This window comes from Vipera ursinii, assembly GCF_947247035.1.
Source record: "Vipera ursinii genome assembly, chromosome: 2".
Taxonomy (NCBI): Eukaryota; Metazoa; Chordata; class Lepidosauria; order Squamata; family Viperidae; genus Vipera; species Vipera ursinii.
The window spans coordinates 218,540,586-218,558,603 of record NC_139513.1 but is presented as its reverse complement, the minus strand read 5'-3'; the positions used below and the strand labels follow the sequence as shown (position 1 = coordinate 218,558,603).

At 34.7% G+C, this 18,018-nt stretch overlaps 1 protein-coding gene across 6 annotated transcripts in view; it reads right to left on the bottom strand.

Moving 5' to 3' along the window:
- NFIB (nuclear factor I B) overlaps positions 1 to 18,018 on the bottom strand; it is a 205,850-nt gene that overhangs the window by 27,326 nt on the left and 160,506 nt on the right. For 3 of the 6 annotated variants that reach the window (XR_014491057.1, XM_083351460.1, XM_083351458.1), the window contains exons 9-10: positions 6,218 to 6,383; positions 2,007 to 2,089 (exon numbers count right to left, since the gene is read on the bottom strand). The exons of 2 other annotated variants lie outside the window; for them this stretch is intronic. Coding sequence is in view for 3 of the 4 variants with exons in the window: in XM_083351460.1 (XP_083207586.1) it covers positions 2,007 to 2,089; positions 6,218 to 6,383 (249 nt within the window). In the remaining variant the exon portion in view is untranslated. The remainder of the gene's footprint in view (positions 1 to 2,006; positions 2,090 to 6,217; positions 6,384 to 18,018) is intronic. One more of the 6 variants, XM_083351459.1, reaches the window with a different exon arrangement.

Here is an 18,018-nt window from a genome sequence, read left to right as displayed (position 1 = left end):
ATGTAAAAAGGGGGAAAGCTAAGGGTATTTTTTTACAATACATACACACCACAAATTATTTCAGTTATATGGAAAGCACTATGCGAAACTCACTCTGACTACTGTGTGAGAGTAAGAATGCTCAACCAATTTAGAAACAACTGAATGAAGCTGTTTAAGTCTTTCCCTTTCTCAATACTATATTTACTGTGAAAAAATAAGGGAGATATTTATATCATCTTCTTAATGTCATAAAGACAAAATGCAGAAGGAATAACAACAACAACAACAACGATGAAGGGCGAGATAAATTTTAAAAATCCATAATCGCAAGCAGTGGTATTACTACAGCTTTGCTGATGGAAACAAGTCCAGGACACTACAGCTCCTAATTAAACATCACTTGCAATTTTAAATGTCTTGAATCTACTTATGTAATTAGAAACTATTCCTATTTAAGTTTCATTTATGTTTCTTTATAAACTACCTTGATCTTTATCAAAGCCTAAGTATCATATAAAAAGGTACTGATTTAAATAGCTAATACCCATTTAATATTTTAGAATCTTCCACTGATACGTTCATTAATAAAAAAAAAACACCAACCCTTGCTATATCCAAGCATTTTCAATATAATGTGATTTAATATAGGGATGGGTGCCTTCCAGATGTTTTAGACCAGGGGTCCCCTGGAAACAGCTGGCCGGTGCACACACACACACACACACACATGGGCATGCATTCCCCCCACTTGCGCTAGAGCCCACAGTCCCATTTGTGCATGCAGCGGGCGTGAATAGGGATGCTAGTGTGGTGCAGGTGTCTGCAGCCCATTTGCCCATGCGTTGCTAGCCCGGGTGTTTTGTGTGGTTCATTCACGCATGTGCAAATGGGCCGCTGGCACAGCCATTCACACATGCACACGGTGCCAGCATGCATGCCACATGCCTGAATGGAGCTGCTAGTGCTGCGCCAGTGTGCGTGGCCCCATGTGTGTGTGTGCACACATACCAATTTTGAAGCTGCTCTCCTTCTCTCCGGTCCTCGAGCCCGGAAAGGTTGGAGACCTCTGTTTTAGACAACCACTTTCATAATCCCTTACTGCTGGACATACTAGTGAGGATGATGGGATTTAAAATCCGAAGTATCTTATCCTAGTCTAACAAGTTTAGGGATTTCGCTGATTTTGTGCTGTGGCCCATAAGGCCACAAAGAGACAGACACGACAAGAACAAAATACCACACTTGGGCATGGAGGACAAAAAATATTTCCAAATTCATCACTGCAGTATCCCACTATATCACAAGAAAGGTTCACAAGAACAAATGCCCACCAAAGTACAATGAAAGGAAGCTGTATTCATTATCATGAACAATATATTAATTTTGGATAACTAGAATTCAGGGTTTTTTCGATGTAATGTACATTGCCCAGAATCACTTCCTGGAAATGGGTGGCCAAATACGTAAGATAAATAAATAAATAAATTCCTGGGTTTCCCTGCATAACACCTTTTAATATACCACTACCCTAAAACTATATTTTCATTTTTGGGAAAAATTATTTGCATCAGATGCCCAGTATTAATGAGATGTGACATATAAAATCCTACTAGAAATATAACTTATGTTACAACTTATATTACAAGTATTAACAAAGCACTTTAATCCTCCTAATCTAGGAATCAGGACGTTCTGCAATATAACCTGATTATATAATTTTTCTTTTGGAATTACTTGATGCTAACAGAGAACATTTTAAATGTTTAAAACTGAAATGGAAAACGATAGCTAGTGAACCAATTTTCCTTGATTCTGAGTAGCATTTTTCCCCTCTGCTTTCTAGATTCATAAAAGGTTTATCAGGTAAATACAGGAGGTTTCCTACACAGTGTTAGAGGCTACCTAAAGCAACTGAATCCCTTGAGATCCTGTTCTACACTAAAATTCAGTGATAGCAAATATGAAGGAACTTGCTGCAAATATTTGTATTTTTCATTGATAATACCTATGTGAAACTTGCCCACCTGTTGCTGGTGTAGGAAGGAAGGGTCTCTTGGACTTAGTCCCACATATCGATTGGCTTGGGATGTACCTGAAGCTGTATAGGCTGATTAAGGAAGAACAAAACATATTGATAAAGATAGAAACCTACCTCATATTATTCAAATATGAGAGACTCAGAATTATGAAGCATGAATCTGGTTAAGGGTATAATTCAAGCCTGCCTATTGACTTCAATGGAATCTGCACAAAAATAGAACTACATTATCAGTAACAAAGTTTCTAAATCATTTAATTTGTTTTTCCCCAGTTTCATTGAAGTGAAGTTAATTCAATCTGATTCTTATCTTCTTTCACCACTTTATATTAAAAATTCTACTGGTGGAGGCACAAGCAAGGTAAAACTAATCCTTAAGACTTTGTGTGAGTATGGGTACAGGGTACATTGCTTCTAATACTATTAATATACAAAACGTAAACGTTGATTTAAGAGTTATTTTTATGTGGCATTTTTCCAGGGAGAGCTAATTATTTTAAATCACTGGTAGAAACTATAATATTATGATCACTATTCAAAATTAAGTACTTGTGAAGAAAAGACAGCGTAAAAACTGATCCTTCAGCCTAGGAGGTTCAGGGTCCTAACATTTTCTTTTGTTGAATCACGTGCGTGAAAAACAGAAGATGAGACGAGAACCTTTTGTCTGTAGATTATTCTTTGAATCAAGAATAAGTCCATTTCCAGTGAAAGGCACAAACTGTGGATTGCTCAGGGTACAGATAGTCCTCAACTTACAATCGTTCCTTTAGTGACTGCTTGAAGTTTCAATGGCACTTACAAAAGTGATTTATGACCAGTCTTCGCACTTGCAACTGTTGCAACATCCCAATGGTTAGATGATCAAAATTCAGACGCCCAACAATCAGCACATATTTATGATGGTATCAGAGTCACAAGTGTTTTTATCTGATTACTATTTGCGATTTTCCCAGCTGGCTTCTAACAAGCAAAGTCAAGGGCAGGAGCTGGATTCACATACTGAAGGCGTGATTCACTTAACGACTGCAGTGACTCGCTGAATAACCATGGCAAAAAAGGTCATAAAATCCAGCATGACTCACTTAACTCCTTTGCTTAGCAATGGAAATTCGGGTCCCAGCTGTCATCATAAACTGAGGACTACCTGTAGTCTGTTGAATGAAATTGGTAGTTTTGCTCCACTTCTTAAATTTTGAGTCACTGTATCCATAATTTTATAAAGATTTGACTGCCATAACCAAATCATTAAACAATGGAAGTTAAGTAAATAAAAGGTGGAGTAATTTCAAAAATACAGACTCACTTTTTGCAAAATAATACCAATATAATTTCTTAAAGAATTACCATTAAAAATCCACTGAAGAGCTACAATAAATGATGTATCTACAGTGGGGTGTAGGAATGTGGGTGTTCTTAATTGTAATGAGAACAATCATTTTAATATTATTTTTTCATAAAAGTTTTAAGTAGATCAACTTTGACATGTAATACTTAGCCAAAAATATATAATTAGAGATAAATGTTGGTGTCTTTTTGTGCCACAGATCTTATCATAAGCACTGATTTATTAGAATTAAATGCGAGTATATTCCTCAGTAAAACTATCTCTTAGATAGTGGTGACACTTTTCAATAAAAGAAAATATGAACTATAATCAGTTTTAGATGTCATCTGTTCCATTTTTCATACATTAAAAATGTACACATTAAATAATTACCACTGAAAAAGTGAAATCTTCATGCAGAAATAAAATTTATTTATATTTTGCTATTGTAATATGCTTCTTCTCTTGAAGATCTATAATGAGTGTTCAAAAAAAATACTATTACAATGTTTAATATTCTCTATGTGCACTTAACACTATTTAGCCTATTATTTGAGTAATGGTTCCTAAGTGATCTGTTGAGATGGAACATTGGTAAGATTTAATGAAAGCTCTAACAACCAAATCAAATCTGAACCATATTCCCATTCTGTTCTGACAGATGTGGTCAGGGCTTTTTTTGTCATAGAACGCTCAGAATGGAGTTCCGGCACCTTTTTGGGATGGAACCTTGTAGGATAGGCAAGGCAGGTTGTATGACATGTGTGAGTTCTGGCACCTTTTTCTTTTACAAAAAAAGCACTGGATATGGTACTTTGGATCATTAAAAGCTTCTTTGCTGCTGTTCGAAAAGGATGAATTTCAGAAATGAAAAATCATAAGATAAATCATTTTGAAAGTGTTACCTGATTACCTTATACTAATGTTAGATTAATCATAGCAGAACCAATCTAACTCCCTCAAACAGCGCTTATAGTGGTTACTATCAACCAAGAGTGAGCCTCTGCCAGGGACCTAGATGCACTGTATGTCAAAGGCAAACTTACAAAAAAAATCCACAGGCTTAAATCTATTGCTGGCAGAAGAATCTGAGATTTTTGCCTGAAACAACTTTTCTCCCAGGCAACCACATAGGAATTTGGCTGTTTTAAAAAGTTGGTTCAGGAAAAATTCAAATCCTCTACCACTTTTTTTAGTGGAATGGAACCTGTTTCACTTTCCTGTGCCACACAGGATTGCTAACATACTTTCTGTTCTCAATTTCACTCTCCATTTCATTATTTACAACAATGAGTACATTTCAGACTTAGTTCAATTGGTATCATTTTTCTTACTGGTTTAAGGATGTTAATCTATGGACTTTGATGTGAAGTCCTGCAACTCTTATGACATAATAGCTGAAGTTGCTGGGGATTGTTTCAGCAGCATCTGGAGGACCACGTTTCCCACCCCTTTTAAATATTTTTAATTTAAGCACTTATGCATGCCCTATCAAATCATCTGACATAACACTGACTGCAAGTACTTATTAAATGAATTATAGTCAATAAATTAATATTTGTTCTATAATTGCAAAAAATACATCTCAACTAAAATGCAGGTTAATTCAAGGACTCCTTGAATGGTTTTGTGAAACTAGTAAGATGTATTTCCAAGTGATGGCAAAACCAAGTGGAAGCAACGAGTAAGAAGATAAAATTCAGTGTGCACATTTCATGCCACTATTCTCATATCATTAGTTACCATTGTGTTTGAAACTGTCCATTGCATAGGCTATGGTAAGCTGTTACAGCATGGATGGATAACCAACATTCCAGCAGACTTAATATGATTACTGTAATGTTGCAATTTGTTGAAATGTTTAATATTGCAATTTGATTCAAGCAAGGGTAGAGTATTGTTCTAGAACTGCAATTCCATTGAAGACTATAGGATAAAAAGCAGAGTTTTGAACACAATAAATGAATGAGTGCTACATAGAGGTTTTTAAATCTCTTCAAATACAGATATTCCAAAGGGTTCTCATTATTCTAATGAATAAAAAGACTTATGCTAATTGGGTCTAATGTTGTGGAACAAGATCTGCTTTCAAGAAAGCTCACTTAGGAGCAATCGGCTGGATCTCCTCCTCTCTTTTTGGATTTCAGATGTCAGCAGTTTTGCAGCTATAAATCTTGACTATGCTTCTGAATGTTGTCAGAATGTCCATCTTAAATTTAAAAACTGAATGTGCTTTAATTTTCTGTTGGCAGTTGTTGATCAGATTAGCTATCCTCTTTACTGTGGTTGCTCTATCAGAAGGATTGTGGAGTAATTTGACTTTTAATAACTGTAGAGTACAGGTAGTCTTCAACTTACAATTTGTTTAATGACTGTTCAAAGGTACAAACAGCACTAAAAAAGCTGACTTACAACTGGTCCTTGGTCTTATACTGTACCTGTAACAGCATCCCCATGGTCACCTGATCTAAATTTGAATGCTTGGCAACCAGCATGTATTTATGATTGCAGGGTCCCAGGGTCATGTGATTGACACTTGCAAGCTTCCCAGCTGACTTCCAACAAAGTCAATTGGAAGGGAGCCAGATTAACTTAACGACCACGAGATTCCCTTAACAAGTGGGATTCATTTATCGACAGTGGCAAAAATTGGGCACAACTCACTTAACAGCCGTCTTGCTTTAGCAATGGAAATTTTGGTCTCAACTGTGATTGTTAAATTGAGGACTAACTGTAAAACTATCATGCCATTATATTAACTGTGAGCATCTACTTGGTCAAATAGGAGGAAAAGGTGCCTTTACTGGCCTGACTTGGAAAGTATTTTGATCATTTGATGGACATTGATTTTCCCTAGGCAAAATACTTACTGGTTGCTGTAGGTGAAGATGCCTCACCTTCAGTGGATGTAGTGATGGGCTTAGTGTCTGTCATAGTCAGGGTCACAGGTCTCATCGTACTGTGATGGGGAGAGGGTGCCAAAACTGGAGTAAAATGGCCAGGCATTTTCCCTACTACTTGACCACTGCTGTTAGGCTACAAAACAAAACCAGAAGAATGCCTTGTGAAATACACACATCATGCCTTCTTAGGGCATCCAGAATTCTACAGCTGTAGAGTATCACTCTTGACTTACAAATCTTTCTTTCTGCATAAAACTGCAGTCTTAATGTGGGTGTGTTTAAAGCGTGTGCAACTTTTTTATGAACGTAATTTTCTCAAGCACCTATTTATCATATAAGAGACTAACTAGTAAAGCCATATTATTGATCCTAATTGTTTGGCAACATCAAACAAATAAACCAGCAAGAAGAACCCAAATGTTATCATTAGATTCTGCTGATCTTATGTAGATGATTGAAAAACTCTTAATAAGTTGTGGGGGGGGGGGGAAGTAAGCACACCCCATGTATTTCTTTCTTTTTTTGACATGTTACTTTCATTCAAGTAGTATATAAAAATAAAGGTGATGTAATTGAACAAAAAAACCCTATGAAAAATAAAAAGCATTTATTCAACCAAAATTTAACAAATGTACCATTTCCTTCTGCTGTTGCTTTGTGGGAAAAGCAAGTGCATCCCTCGACTTTAATATCTGGCCCTTTGGCAGAAACAATCTCAAGCAGATATTTCTTCTATATACCAGTCTCTGACATAGACTGGAAAAAGTTTTTCCCCACAAACCCCCATGAAATTTTTTTTCAGCTGAATGAAGGAGATTGACAGGTTTCATCTGGGTTCTGATCTGGCCATTAAAGAACTTTCTCCTTTGTTTTTTCCTCCAGCCATTGCTTGGTAGATTTACTGAAATATTTAGGGTCACTGTCATGTTAAAAGGTTCGCTTTGGGTTGAGCTGCAATCTTCTGACTGATGGTCTCACATTATCCTCAAGCATCCTCTGATGCAATGAAGAATCCAGGCAACAAAGCAGCCCGAACTATAACATTTCCTCCACCACGCTTTACCTTTGGTATCAGGTTTTTCTGGTGAAATGCTATCAAACAAATCTATTTTTGCCTTGTCTTTCCAGAGCTGGACTTTGCCTAGATGTTCATGAGCAAAGTCCTGCCTTGAAGTTCTTTCTGGACAACAAAGTTGTTCTCCTGGGATGCCTTCCATGTAGATCTAATTTGTGCAGATTTTTTCTAACAGTAGACTCATGCACTTGGGACATCAATCCTAGCAACAACCAACTGTAGGTCATATGATGAAATTCTAGGGTTTTTAGAGACTTCTTTCAGTATCTTGTGTTCTACTCTCAGACTAAACTTGCTGAGAAAGCCAGGGAAAATTTCTTCAGCTAAAGCAAATTGGCAGTTGTTTGAAATACTTCCCACTTGTAGATAATTGTAGATGGCCAGTGGAATGATTGATGTCCAATTGTTTGGAGATCATTTTAAATCTCTTCCCATAGGCTTCACTAACCTTCTTTCTCAAACCCTCTTTCAATCTGGTGATATTGCACGCTTTAACAACAAAAAACAAATTAATGTAAATGTTTGAGGTTTAAATAAGTCCGGTTCCTTCCAATTCTGCCCTAATGAAGACCTTATCACATGCACCTGATCTAGTACATTTGATTCTTATTTTAGGTATTTTCTGTAGAAATTAAGTGTATACCTACTTTTTCTACATGTGAAATAGACATTTTATTTAAATTACACAATGGACTGAACCGTGGTGCCTCAGTGACTTAACGATGCTGGAGATGATCTCTGCTCCAGAGATTTGAGTCCTAGCACTGTGTTGCGGGATGAGCTCCTATCATTCACCTCAGCGTCTGTCCGGCTTACAGTTCAAAAGCATGTTCTGTGTAAGTAGATAAATTGGTACTCCATGCATGCAGTCAGATTCCTGTTGGCTTGGAACCTTGCCAGTTGAGACACTAGTTTGTGAGGTGGCTCTGGTGAAGGAAAGGGCCTTAGATGACACTGCAGGAAGAGACCCTTGTCTTACTTTCTAGTGTGAAGCCAGCTTGCCTTCCTGTGGCGCACCTTGGAAAGTACACAAGCATGTCCTAACAACATCATACACTAATAATAATACCACCACCACCACAATGGACTACAAAATGTAAAAGGTGTAATGGTATTTGTTTTGTGTTGCTGTTTTTTAATCTAACAATATTGTTGAACTAAAGGTCAAACATCTCTATGTTGAATATGCTGAAAAAGTTTTTTAAAAAAATCAATGGAGTGTACTTATTTTTTCATATGTTATTCAGTGGTAACAAGGAATAAAAGAGGATTCCTAATACAGTGATCTGGGACACCTACCAGAATCCCTCTACAAATTTGGTATTAACATTATAGACTGAGTTTAATTATTGCAGCCTATTACAAATGCAAATGTCTATTAGTTCAGCAGGAGGAACAACACTGTAGGTTAACCATATAATTAAAGAATAGTCAATTGCACTAAATTAATTGTAGTAAAATTAATTTGATTACTAAGTAAGATTGGTATATAATAGAATCAACCATTTTATGTTTATTGCTTCAACTATTTACTTTAAAAGAATGCCTAATAATCTAGATTGTTCATTAAAGAATGCCTTGGCAAATCCATTTGTGTTCACATCAAAATACTGATAAAATGCTTCTAAAATCCTATACCATTGCCTGTGCATGACACATGAAGTAAATATAAGAAATGATGTGATTAAAACTAAATATATAAATATGTTTAATGATAAATAAAAGGTATTAAAAAAACTTAAGCACATATATGTAGTCACCAACTGAGCTCCAGAGAGATTATTTATTAATAATATACACACATTGTACTGCAAATGTATGATCCAGCTATTTTTAAGTATTATATTCTAGTAGTCATCTCTGAACAAATGAAAAATTACTTTCCAACTTTCTGGGAGCTTCAATATAAATGTTGCTGAGTGCTGAGCACAAACATGATATATCATGAAATATATTAATTAAATGTTTATTTTGTTAATTTTAAGATTGTAACCATTCCAAAATATGTGCAGCTATAAAATCCACAAAAATTTACAGTACTCTTCCAACATTATATATATTAGCCTTACCCAGGAAATAAAACAGAGTGAACCTATAACTAACAAAACTCACTAACAAATAAATGAAGTGATATTAGAGGTGAATGTTAATAACAGTTAAGTAAGCCCCATTTGTTTTTTGGAGGTTTTTTTGTTTTGGTGTATACTCTATGTTTGACTATACTTGCTTGCTCTATACATTCTTTGCTTTATTTTATTTTATTCTGTTTTTAATTCCCTTACCTTTTAAATGTAGGTTTTATGAGAGGAGATGTATGCAGACATCTGTATGCAAATTAGTTTAAGGTCTATACAGTAGCTACTAAGCACACATTTAATTTTAAAATAATAAAAAAATAAAAATTATTTACATCATGAAAATGGATCAAACACTTAAGGTTCCTGGAACATAAATTTGTGTCATAGTTGAGAGCTAGCGCATTACTTATTTACAAAGAATCAGCAGCAGAATCAAGCTGATACAATATATGATCTGTATATACGCTGAAGTATTGCATCTATCATACTAATGTTTAAAGTTTAAATATATTTATTTTACTTAGAGTATGTGTAATAAACTAGAAAAATGACATAATTGCATAATACCACTGCAAACATACAACAATGCTAAAAATACAGATAAAAGTCAGCAAATTATTTAATAAATTAGTTCAATTAACAAACGCTGCATGAATTGAAATTAATATTCAAGAAATTAGTTAACAATAGATATTTGACACTGGTCTCTGACGCTGACAATTCGGGTACTAAATCCCAACTACAGAATTCACCTGGTTCAATTATCTTTTGATATTTGAAATTTTAATTATACAATGTACCCTTTGGTATGTGAATCCTTGCATAAGTACAAAAAATACAGGTAATTACTGGCAAGACCAGAGATAATGCAAGTTATGTTTAATACCCACTGATATCAATGATATTTAAATGCTTAACTGTAGGATGAAGTATCACTTTAAATGAAATTTATAATACTTTTTAATGTTACAGGATGTTAAGAGAGTCATGAACAAGGTCTTTTCATAATATTTACAGTATTCAAGTGTGATGTATGGCATGTGACTATATGGTATATTTTACCAGCCTTTAAAGGATTAGAGTCCAAAAGTGTAATGGTATATGGGAATGACCTTGGAAGATATACTGCCTTGGGAATGGTTGACTCAGCCTTCCATCCTTCCAAGGTAGGTAAAATGAGGACCCAGATTGTTGGGGGCAATAAGCTGACTTTGTAATAATGCCGCTTGGGGTGTGTGTGTGTGTGAAAGCCCTAATAAGCAGGCATATACATAGAATGAAGGCTACTGCTAAGCTTGTAAGCCGCCCTGAGTCTTCGGAGAAGGGCGGGATATAAATGGAATTAAAATAAAAATAAAAAAAATAAGAGGAAGTATCTTCGCAGCTGCACAGTGGGAAGAGCAAGATGCTCTCGATATACCATTCCTAAATTATTAAGTTATAAAGATGATGATAACTGCAAGAGGGATCTCGGAGTCCTAGTAGACAATCACTTCAATATGAGCCAGTAGTGTGCTGCAGCTGCCAAAAAAGCCAACACAGGGCTAGGCTGCATTAACAGAGGGATAGAATCAAGGTCACGTGAAGTGTTAATACCACTTTACAATGCCTTGGTAAGGCCACACTTGGAATACTGCATCCAGTTTTGGTCACCACGATGTAAAAAAGATGTTGAGACTCTAGAAAGGGTACAGAGAAGGGCAACAAAGATGATTGGGGGATTGGAGGCTAAAACATATAGGGAACGGTTGCTGGAATTGGCTATGTGTAGTTTAATGAAGAGAAGTGTGAGGGGTGACATGATAGCAGTGCTCCAATATCTCAGGGGCTGCTCCAAAGAAGAGGGAGTCAAGCTATTCTCCAAAGCACCTGAAGGCAGGACAAGAAGCAACGGATGGAAACTAGTCAAGGACAGAAGCAACCTAGAACTAAGGAGAAACTTCCTGACAGTTAGAACAATTAACCAGTGGAACAACCTGCCTCCAGAAGTGGTGAATGCTCCAACACTGGAAGTTTTTAAGAGGAGACTGGACAGCCATTTGCCTGAAATGGTATAGGGTTTCCTGCCTGAGCAGGGGGTTTGACTAGATGACCTCCAAAGTCCCTTCCAACTTACTTATTATTATTATTATTATGATGATGATGATGATGGGACCATTGTACTTTCAGACTTGCATGATTTTGTTCATGTAGCTTTATAATAAAGTAGAATTAACTTATCCAGCCTGGTGTACCTGATAAGGCTGGCAAAAAGAAATTTAGGTGCCTCTTATATAATATTTTTGCAATATTTTGTTCTACCCTAAAATATTATTCTTCGCAGCATTTTCTCTGCATTGTTTCTAATTTTTAAACAACAGAAACATAGCCATAAGGTTTTACTTTCATTTACTGATGATTGAATAAAACTGGTCATAAATATACAAAAACTGTTTAAATGAAGAACAGTTGAGCATCTAGTAGCAATAGCAACTGAAATAAATTTGGCAACCCATCTAGAAATATCCAGAGATACAACTCAGTTAAGAGTAGTTAGGGATACTATGAAAAGGACAGAGGGTGTTGGATGACCTTGTCACGTTGTGTAAAAGAAGATACAAAATCATATTAAAGAGACTCCTGCAACAGGGGTGGAGTCTCTTTCAAGCATAAATGTTATTAAATCTACTTTTTCACAAATAAGGATGGCAAAACATGAAAGTGGATCCCAATAAATGTTCTCCTATGAGTTTAGCAAAGAATTTATGATAAATGCTTAGCACTGGAAAACAGCCTCCAAGCAGGTCTATTGCATTTGTTGCTAGGGCATTACTTAGATTGTTCTGAAAATTACAATCCAAAAACCTTTTGTTTCAGGCAACCCTCTCAGGGCCAAGTATGGTGGAGTAATAGTCTAAAAACTCTGCACTGTAAATGTGTGAGGTTGCCACTATTTCCTAAAGTTCTAAAATTGCTCCTTGGCAGGGAGACTAAAGCATTACCTAAAACAATCTGAACCAGTATGTCAGGTGGCGAAGTCCCACGCAGGTTGTTGCCACTGCATTCAGACTTAGCAAGGATTCACTACGGAGTGGGACTCTTTCCAACAGGTTTTCTCCCTCCCTTGATTCAGGTTAAGTCATGAAACAAATCTCTGTGTTATAAAGCAAGTGACTGCCACTTGGTCCTGAAAATTATGATCATAGTGATTGGCAGAATGTAAAACTGCATTTGCAAATTTTGGGACCCAGTTTTGTTCTCCCATTATTGATGGGCCGAAGTACCAGATAGTTGGAGTTTTATGCTCAAATATCTGATGACATCGATTTGATTTATGATGTTACAGGTATTAATCTCCAGGCATGGTAATGAGGAATTATTTTCAGAAAATTTAACACAAAGACTGCTTTGGAGGATAGCTTCAGCATGTATTGAATGTAGCAGAACTACTACTTAATATGGAGGGTTGGAATCCGGGTTTCATTATGGCTTAAGCCTGTGAGTTAATATAAAATTTTAAAAGAAGAGGTGTCAGAATGTAGCTCTGTGCCATTCCTGGATAATAGGTGACAAATGCCTGATGTTCTACAGTAGACTATGGTGTTTTTTTTCATGTAATTCCACAAATAGCAAAAATAGGCATTGGTCAATGGAACAGGCAGCCAGTTTTATTAAACTGTGTAATTATCAAAAAATGGAGCACTGAACTTGAAATATTGCAAAAACCTAGTTAAGAAGTAAACTTGGTTAACATTTGAACACAACCACGTCTTTTTTCAAGCTTGTGTAACTGTTTTACAAGCCGTTTCTGTCAATCTCTGCATGGATCTGCATACCCAGTCACTTGGCGTCACACTAAGTGGTGTCACATAGCAGCTACTTTAAAATATATAGCTTGTTTAGTGATTCAAATACATGAACTTAATTAATAAAATTTTTATATTATATAATTGTTGCCTCGATCCCATTTTATTTCTATAGCTTGTCAAGCATTTCTTGAAGGATTTGCACATCTCTACTATATTTACCACTAACAAATATATTCTGCATGTGTCTATAATGCTCATGTTTTCAGAATAGATTCTAATGCCTAATAAAAGTACACCAAGCATACTCAATTGGATGTTTCAGAAATAAATAAATACAAGTTGATTTGAATGGGCTATTTTAAAGCAAATGTTTATAAGTATGATTGCAGTACAGATCATATGAAGATTCTGTATTTTCTTATATATGTCAACCTTTTAGGAAAATGTCATCTTTTCTGATATCCAGCTCCTTCAGTATCTATTCAGACAACTTGTTTATACTTCCAATCATTCTAACTGCCCTTTACTAATTTTATTTTTTTCTGAATCTCTTAAAAGTGTTTCCAGAAATAGACTCAGAATTCAATGTAAGATCTTGACAAAGCAAAATATAATTAAATAGTTATTTCCTATTGTTGGGAAATATATTTCTCCTGATGCAAGCTAACATTGCTTTTTTGGTGGGGCAGCCACATATATTGAGTTTGTAGTCAACAGTTACTACATAGTAGCCAAGTAGTCTCCTTCTTCTACCTGTCCATTTGAGTTCTACTTCCTAAGTGAAGAATTGTCAACTTCTATTACTCTGACCCAAACTTTCTAACATTGTGGTCATTTTTAATTTAATTTCAGTTGTAGTATATTAACTATTCCATTCAATATTGTTTCATCAGCAAATTTCATAGGAACTCTCTCCACTTTCATCTATTAGCGAGTGAGTGAGTGAGTGACAGAGACAGAGAGAGACAGAGACAGAGTTAGTGTTTTCAACCATCTATGTAGCTTAATTTCATGAATCCAGTTCACACTTAAGTAGCTTGTTAATCAGCATATGATAGGCTAATTTGTCAAATAATTTATTCACATCAATTTATATTAGGCATACAACATTTTCATATTCTCTTAAGGAAGTTACTCAGTTAAAAATATGTCAAGATTTGTTCTTAACAAAAGCAATACTAACTTTGGGTAATTATCACACTTTTTTCAAGGTAGTTATGGATCAATTGCTTTGAAATGTGTTCTAAAATTTTCCCAGCCACTGATATCTAGTTGACTCATCTATAGTTTGATAGATCTCTTACTTCTACTTTTTTTTAAAGATGGAGCAATATTTGCTTCCTGTCCTTTGTCATTTCACAAATTCTCCAGGATTTCTCAATGATAATACATCTTTATTATTGAACGGGTTATCCATCTGTCTGTCTATCACATTTATATACTCAAAAAAGGCAATACATTTCTAAATGACAGAGTGACTTCTACTGCAAATAATGGCTACCCAGTGATATAGGTTAATGCACCAATCATGCATAAGTGCATGAATTCATGAATCATACCAATGGTAGAAGATACTAAGGAACTCTATGGCCAATTAGAAAGAGATGCTCAGTGCAACACTATGGACATAGTACAACTATTGGAATGCAAAAACTGGGGAAGCGAGGGAAGCTGGGATTACAGAAATGGAAAATGAAATTATGCAAGAGAGATTGAATACTGGTGCTTGTTGTCAACATCTATTTCAATAAGCATAAAGGAAGACTTACCTAGGACATAATTTCTGAATCACATTGACTATATATTCAGACACAAAAGATGTAGAATTGCAATCTATTCAGGCAATACAAATTTAAATACATAATGCGGAACAGGTCATGGATTATTGGTGTCAACCAAACTTAAAAATTTAATGTGAGTACGTAGGCCAACAACATTTAAATCTGGAAAACATGCATATGGAATATTTCAGTTTTTATCAAATATTGATATATTTTTGTTTTCTTTATTTTGTTTGTTTTCTTTTAAATAGCTCATATTCCATCCCAGAGTCCTCTTGTTATATGGTCAATCAAAAATTAACCATCCTACATGTGTGAATATATAAACATAGTCACTGATGTTTCATTTCTAATTCAAGCAAACCAGCATTTCATTATTTTAAAAGAGAAAAAATATTTGCAGTCCTTCAGCTGAATCTAGTATCTTTCTTTACATTGTTCTACCTATGTCTACATTTTTTTAAATTAGGAATTTACTTTTATAACAATTGGTCACTGCAATATAATTTTGTATATTTAGCACTTTTGGTTATTCTCTGTGTTTCCTATTATGTTTTCTAACTTTTGCTAACACAATAAAAGTATGTTCCCTACAAAAATGTTTTTGTTTTAACAAGAATTATATTTCAAGGAATGCATGGGTAATACTAGTACTACACCTCTAAATGAATGGACATTTCAAACATAACCACTGATTTGTGAACTCTCTTTTCTTTCATTTGTTTTCATCACAAATTTCACAATGACCACTTTCAAACACTACTTGGTTATGCAGGAATGAGTATTGTGTTAATTATTATGCTACCATCACTAAGAATAAGGTATGGCAGTGCTTTTGAATTTCCAACAATTGTTAACATGTTCTTTATTTGACAATGTGTGCTTTAGTTTTTATGCAGCTACTGAAATCTCTTGCAAATTTACTAGGAGTTTCCCGTTATTTAAGGGCATCAAATAATAATACAAGAATGTGCCACTCCTTCACACTTATTCCCCAAAAGCCCTTGCAGAATTTGAGTTCAGCTGTAAAAACAACTGGCAACACATTCAGATAACTAATCATTCAACCAGAAAATAAGTCATGAAAAAAGTAGTACACAAAGGGAAAAATAGGGTATTCTAATAAATATTTGCTTAACTAGCCACACACTAATCATGAAACAGCTGTTCTATTGAATCACACAAAGGTAACACTAACAATTTATCAATTTATTTAAGAGGAACTTGTAGTTACAATTTCTGTCCAGAAGGACAACTGACGAGGAATCTAACTTCTCATTCTCAGTCAGCAGAGGAATACAACGGACAGAAAAAGAGGATTTAAAACCAGCATATCCAAACCACTGGGAAGTATATATTATATAGAAAATACTGCAGATTGTAATTTAAAAGTACCTGTTAAGCGTTTGTTCATTTTTGTAAAGTGGAACAAAGGATGATGGGTTAGCCTAATTGGCCATAAAGTTCTAGTAAGTAAATAATGTCTATCTTGGTTAGAAAATTTACTGTATATGCCAACCATAAGATATCTGGATTTTTCAGCATGCTTTCCACAAACAATAATTATATTCTGAGAGGTCTTCTTAATTCTGCCTCACTGCTTACAAATTTGTATTTTAAATGACTTAATAATTGAAGAAACAAGTTCACCATTTCACCCAAATGAACTTAAAACACCTCTTTTCTATAAACCGAATTGTATAGATCTATAAAATGCACCCCACAGAATAATTCTATCCTGAATAAAGAAAAATTTAACTACTTCACATATGTTTTATAATACATTCTTGTTGCATTTCTAAAAATGCAAATAGTTTCCACAATTCAAATTCCCACAAGTATTTTATTTAAGAGGTAGACATATTTCCAATCAAAACCAGCTTTTACTATTATAGTTGTCTAGTTACTGTTATAATTTTGGTGTCAATAAAAACCTTCATGGCTTTTGCAAAAAAAAAATTCCATTCTAACCAATTTCTGCTCAAGAAATAAATTGTCTCTAAAGATCAAACTTACTGTCTCTAGTATGCAATTTCAATATATCTACAACAATTGCTTGTCCTAAACCTTAACAAATATTTGCTGTAAAATATTGTAAAGTGCTTCAGCATTGTAAAATAATATACATAGCACATTTTTTGCATAACAAAGGGATACAAAGATGAACTGCTATCATAACTGTCTCATTACATCAGTTACCTGAATAGTTTTAGCATTATCAGTTACAAAAGGTTAAATAATGCTAGTGGTGAGAGTGGGGGTAGGGACAATGGAGCAGAATGACAGAAAACCTCTACTATAAATCTCACCATATCAATTCCTAGGGATAACCTTAGTAAAACATCAATACAATAACTCATCAATACCAGCTCATATAGATTTCATACATCTGTACAAAACTAATCATCCTAACGCCAAATGATTCCTTGATTTAGCAGAAGCAGCCTTGATTTCCTGCATATTTAGTCACATGGAATTAAATGCAATTAATGTTACACTGTAAAACTACAGCTAAATTCCTGCTAGTTCTATATATTTAAATGAATTCTGCTTACAGAATGGTATGACAATCTTAAAAATCAAAAGACAAGAAATTAGTTTAAAACTGCTTTAGGAGTTTTAACTTTAACTGATCTTAATCTAAATGTCTAATATTACACAGTGGTTGAGGGAGTATAAGTAAAGATATCATGTTATGATTTTTTTAAATTATGAATAATAACAATATCATCATAACAGTTATTTGAAAACAAAATTGAATGAATATGCTGTGAGGTGAGAAAAGCATAATGGAATTTAATACGGCATTTGTACAGATGGAATTTTGGAAATTATTATAATCACATGGATTTAAATGGAATGCATATTGGTTTGGCTCAAACTGCAATTGGGTAAAGCCATTCATTGTACTAGCTTGATCCTTTCTGAAAAGGAAATTTTTGAACTACAATCTACTGGATAAAAATATTGGCATCACTGTATGCCAATGTATTTACATTGTTGTCAATCTTGCAGAATGTAATTCTAACCTAATTCTATGATACAG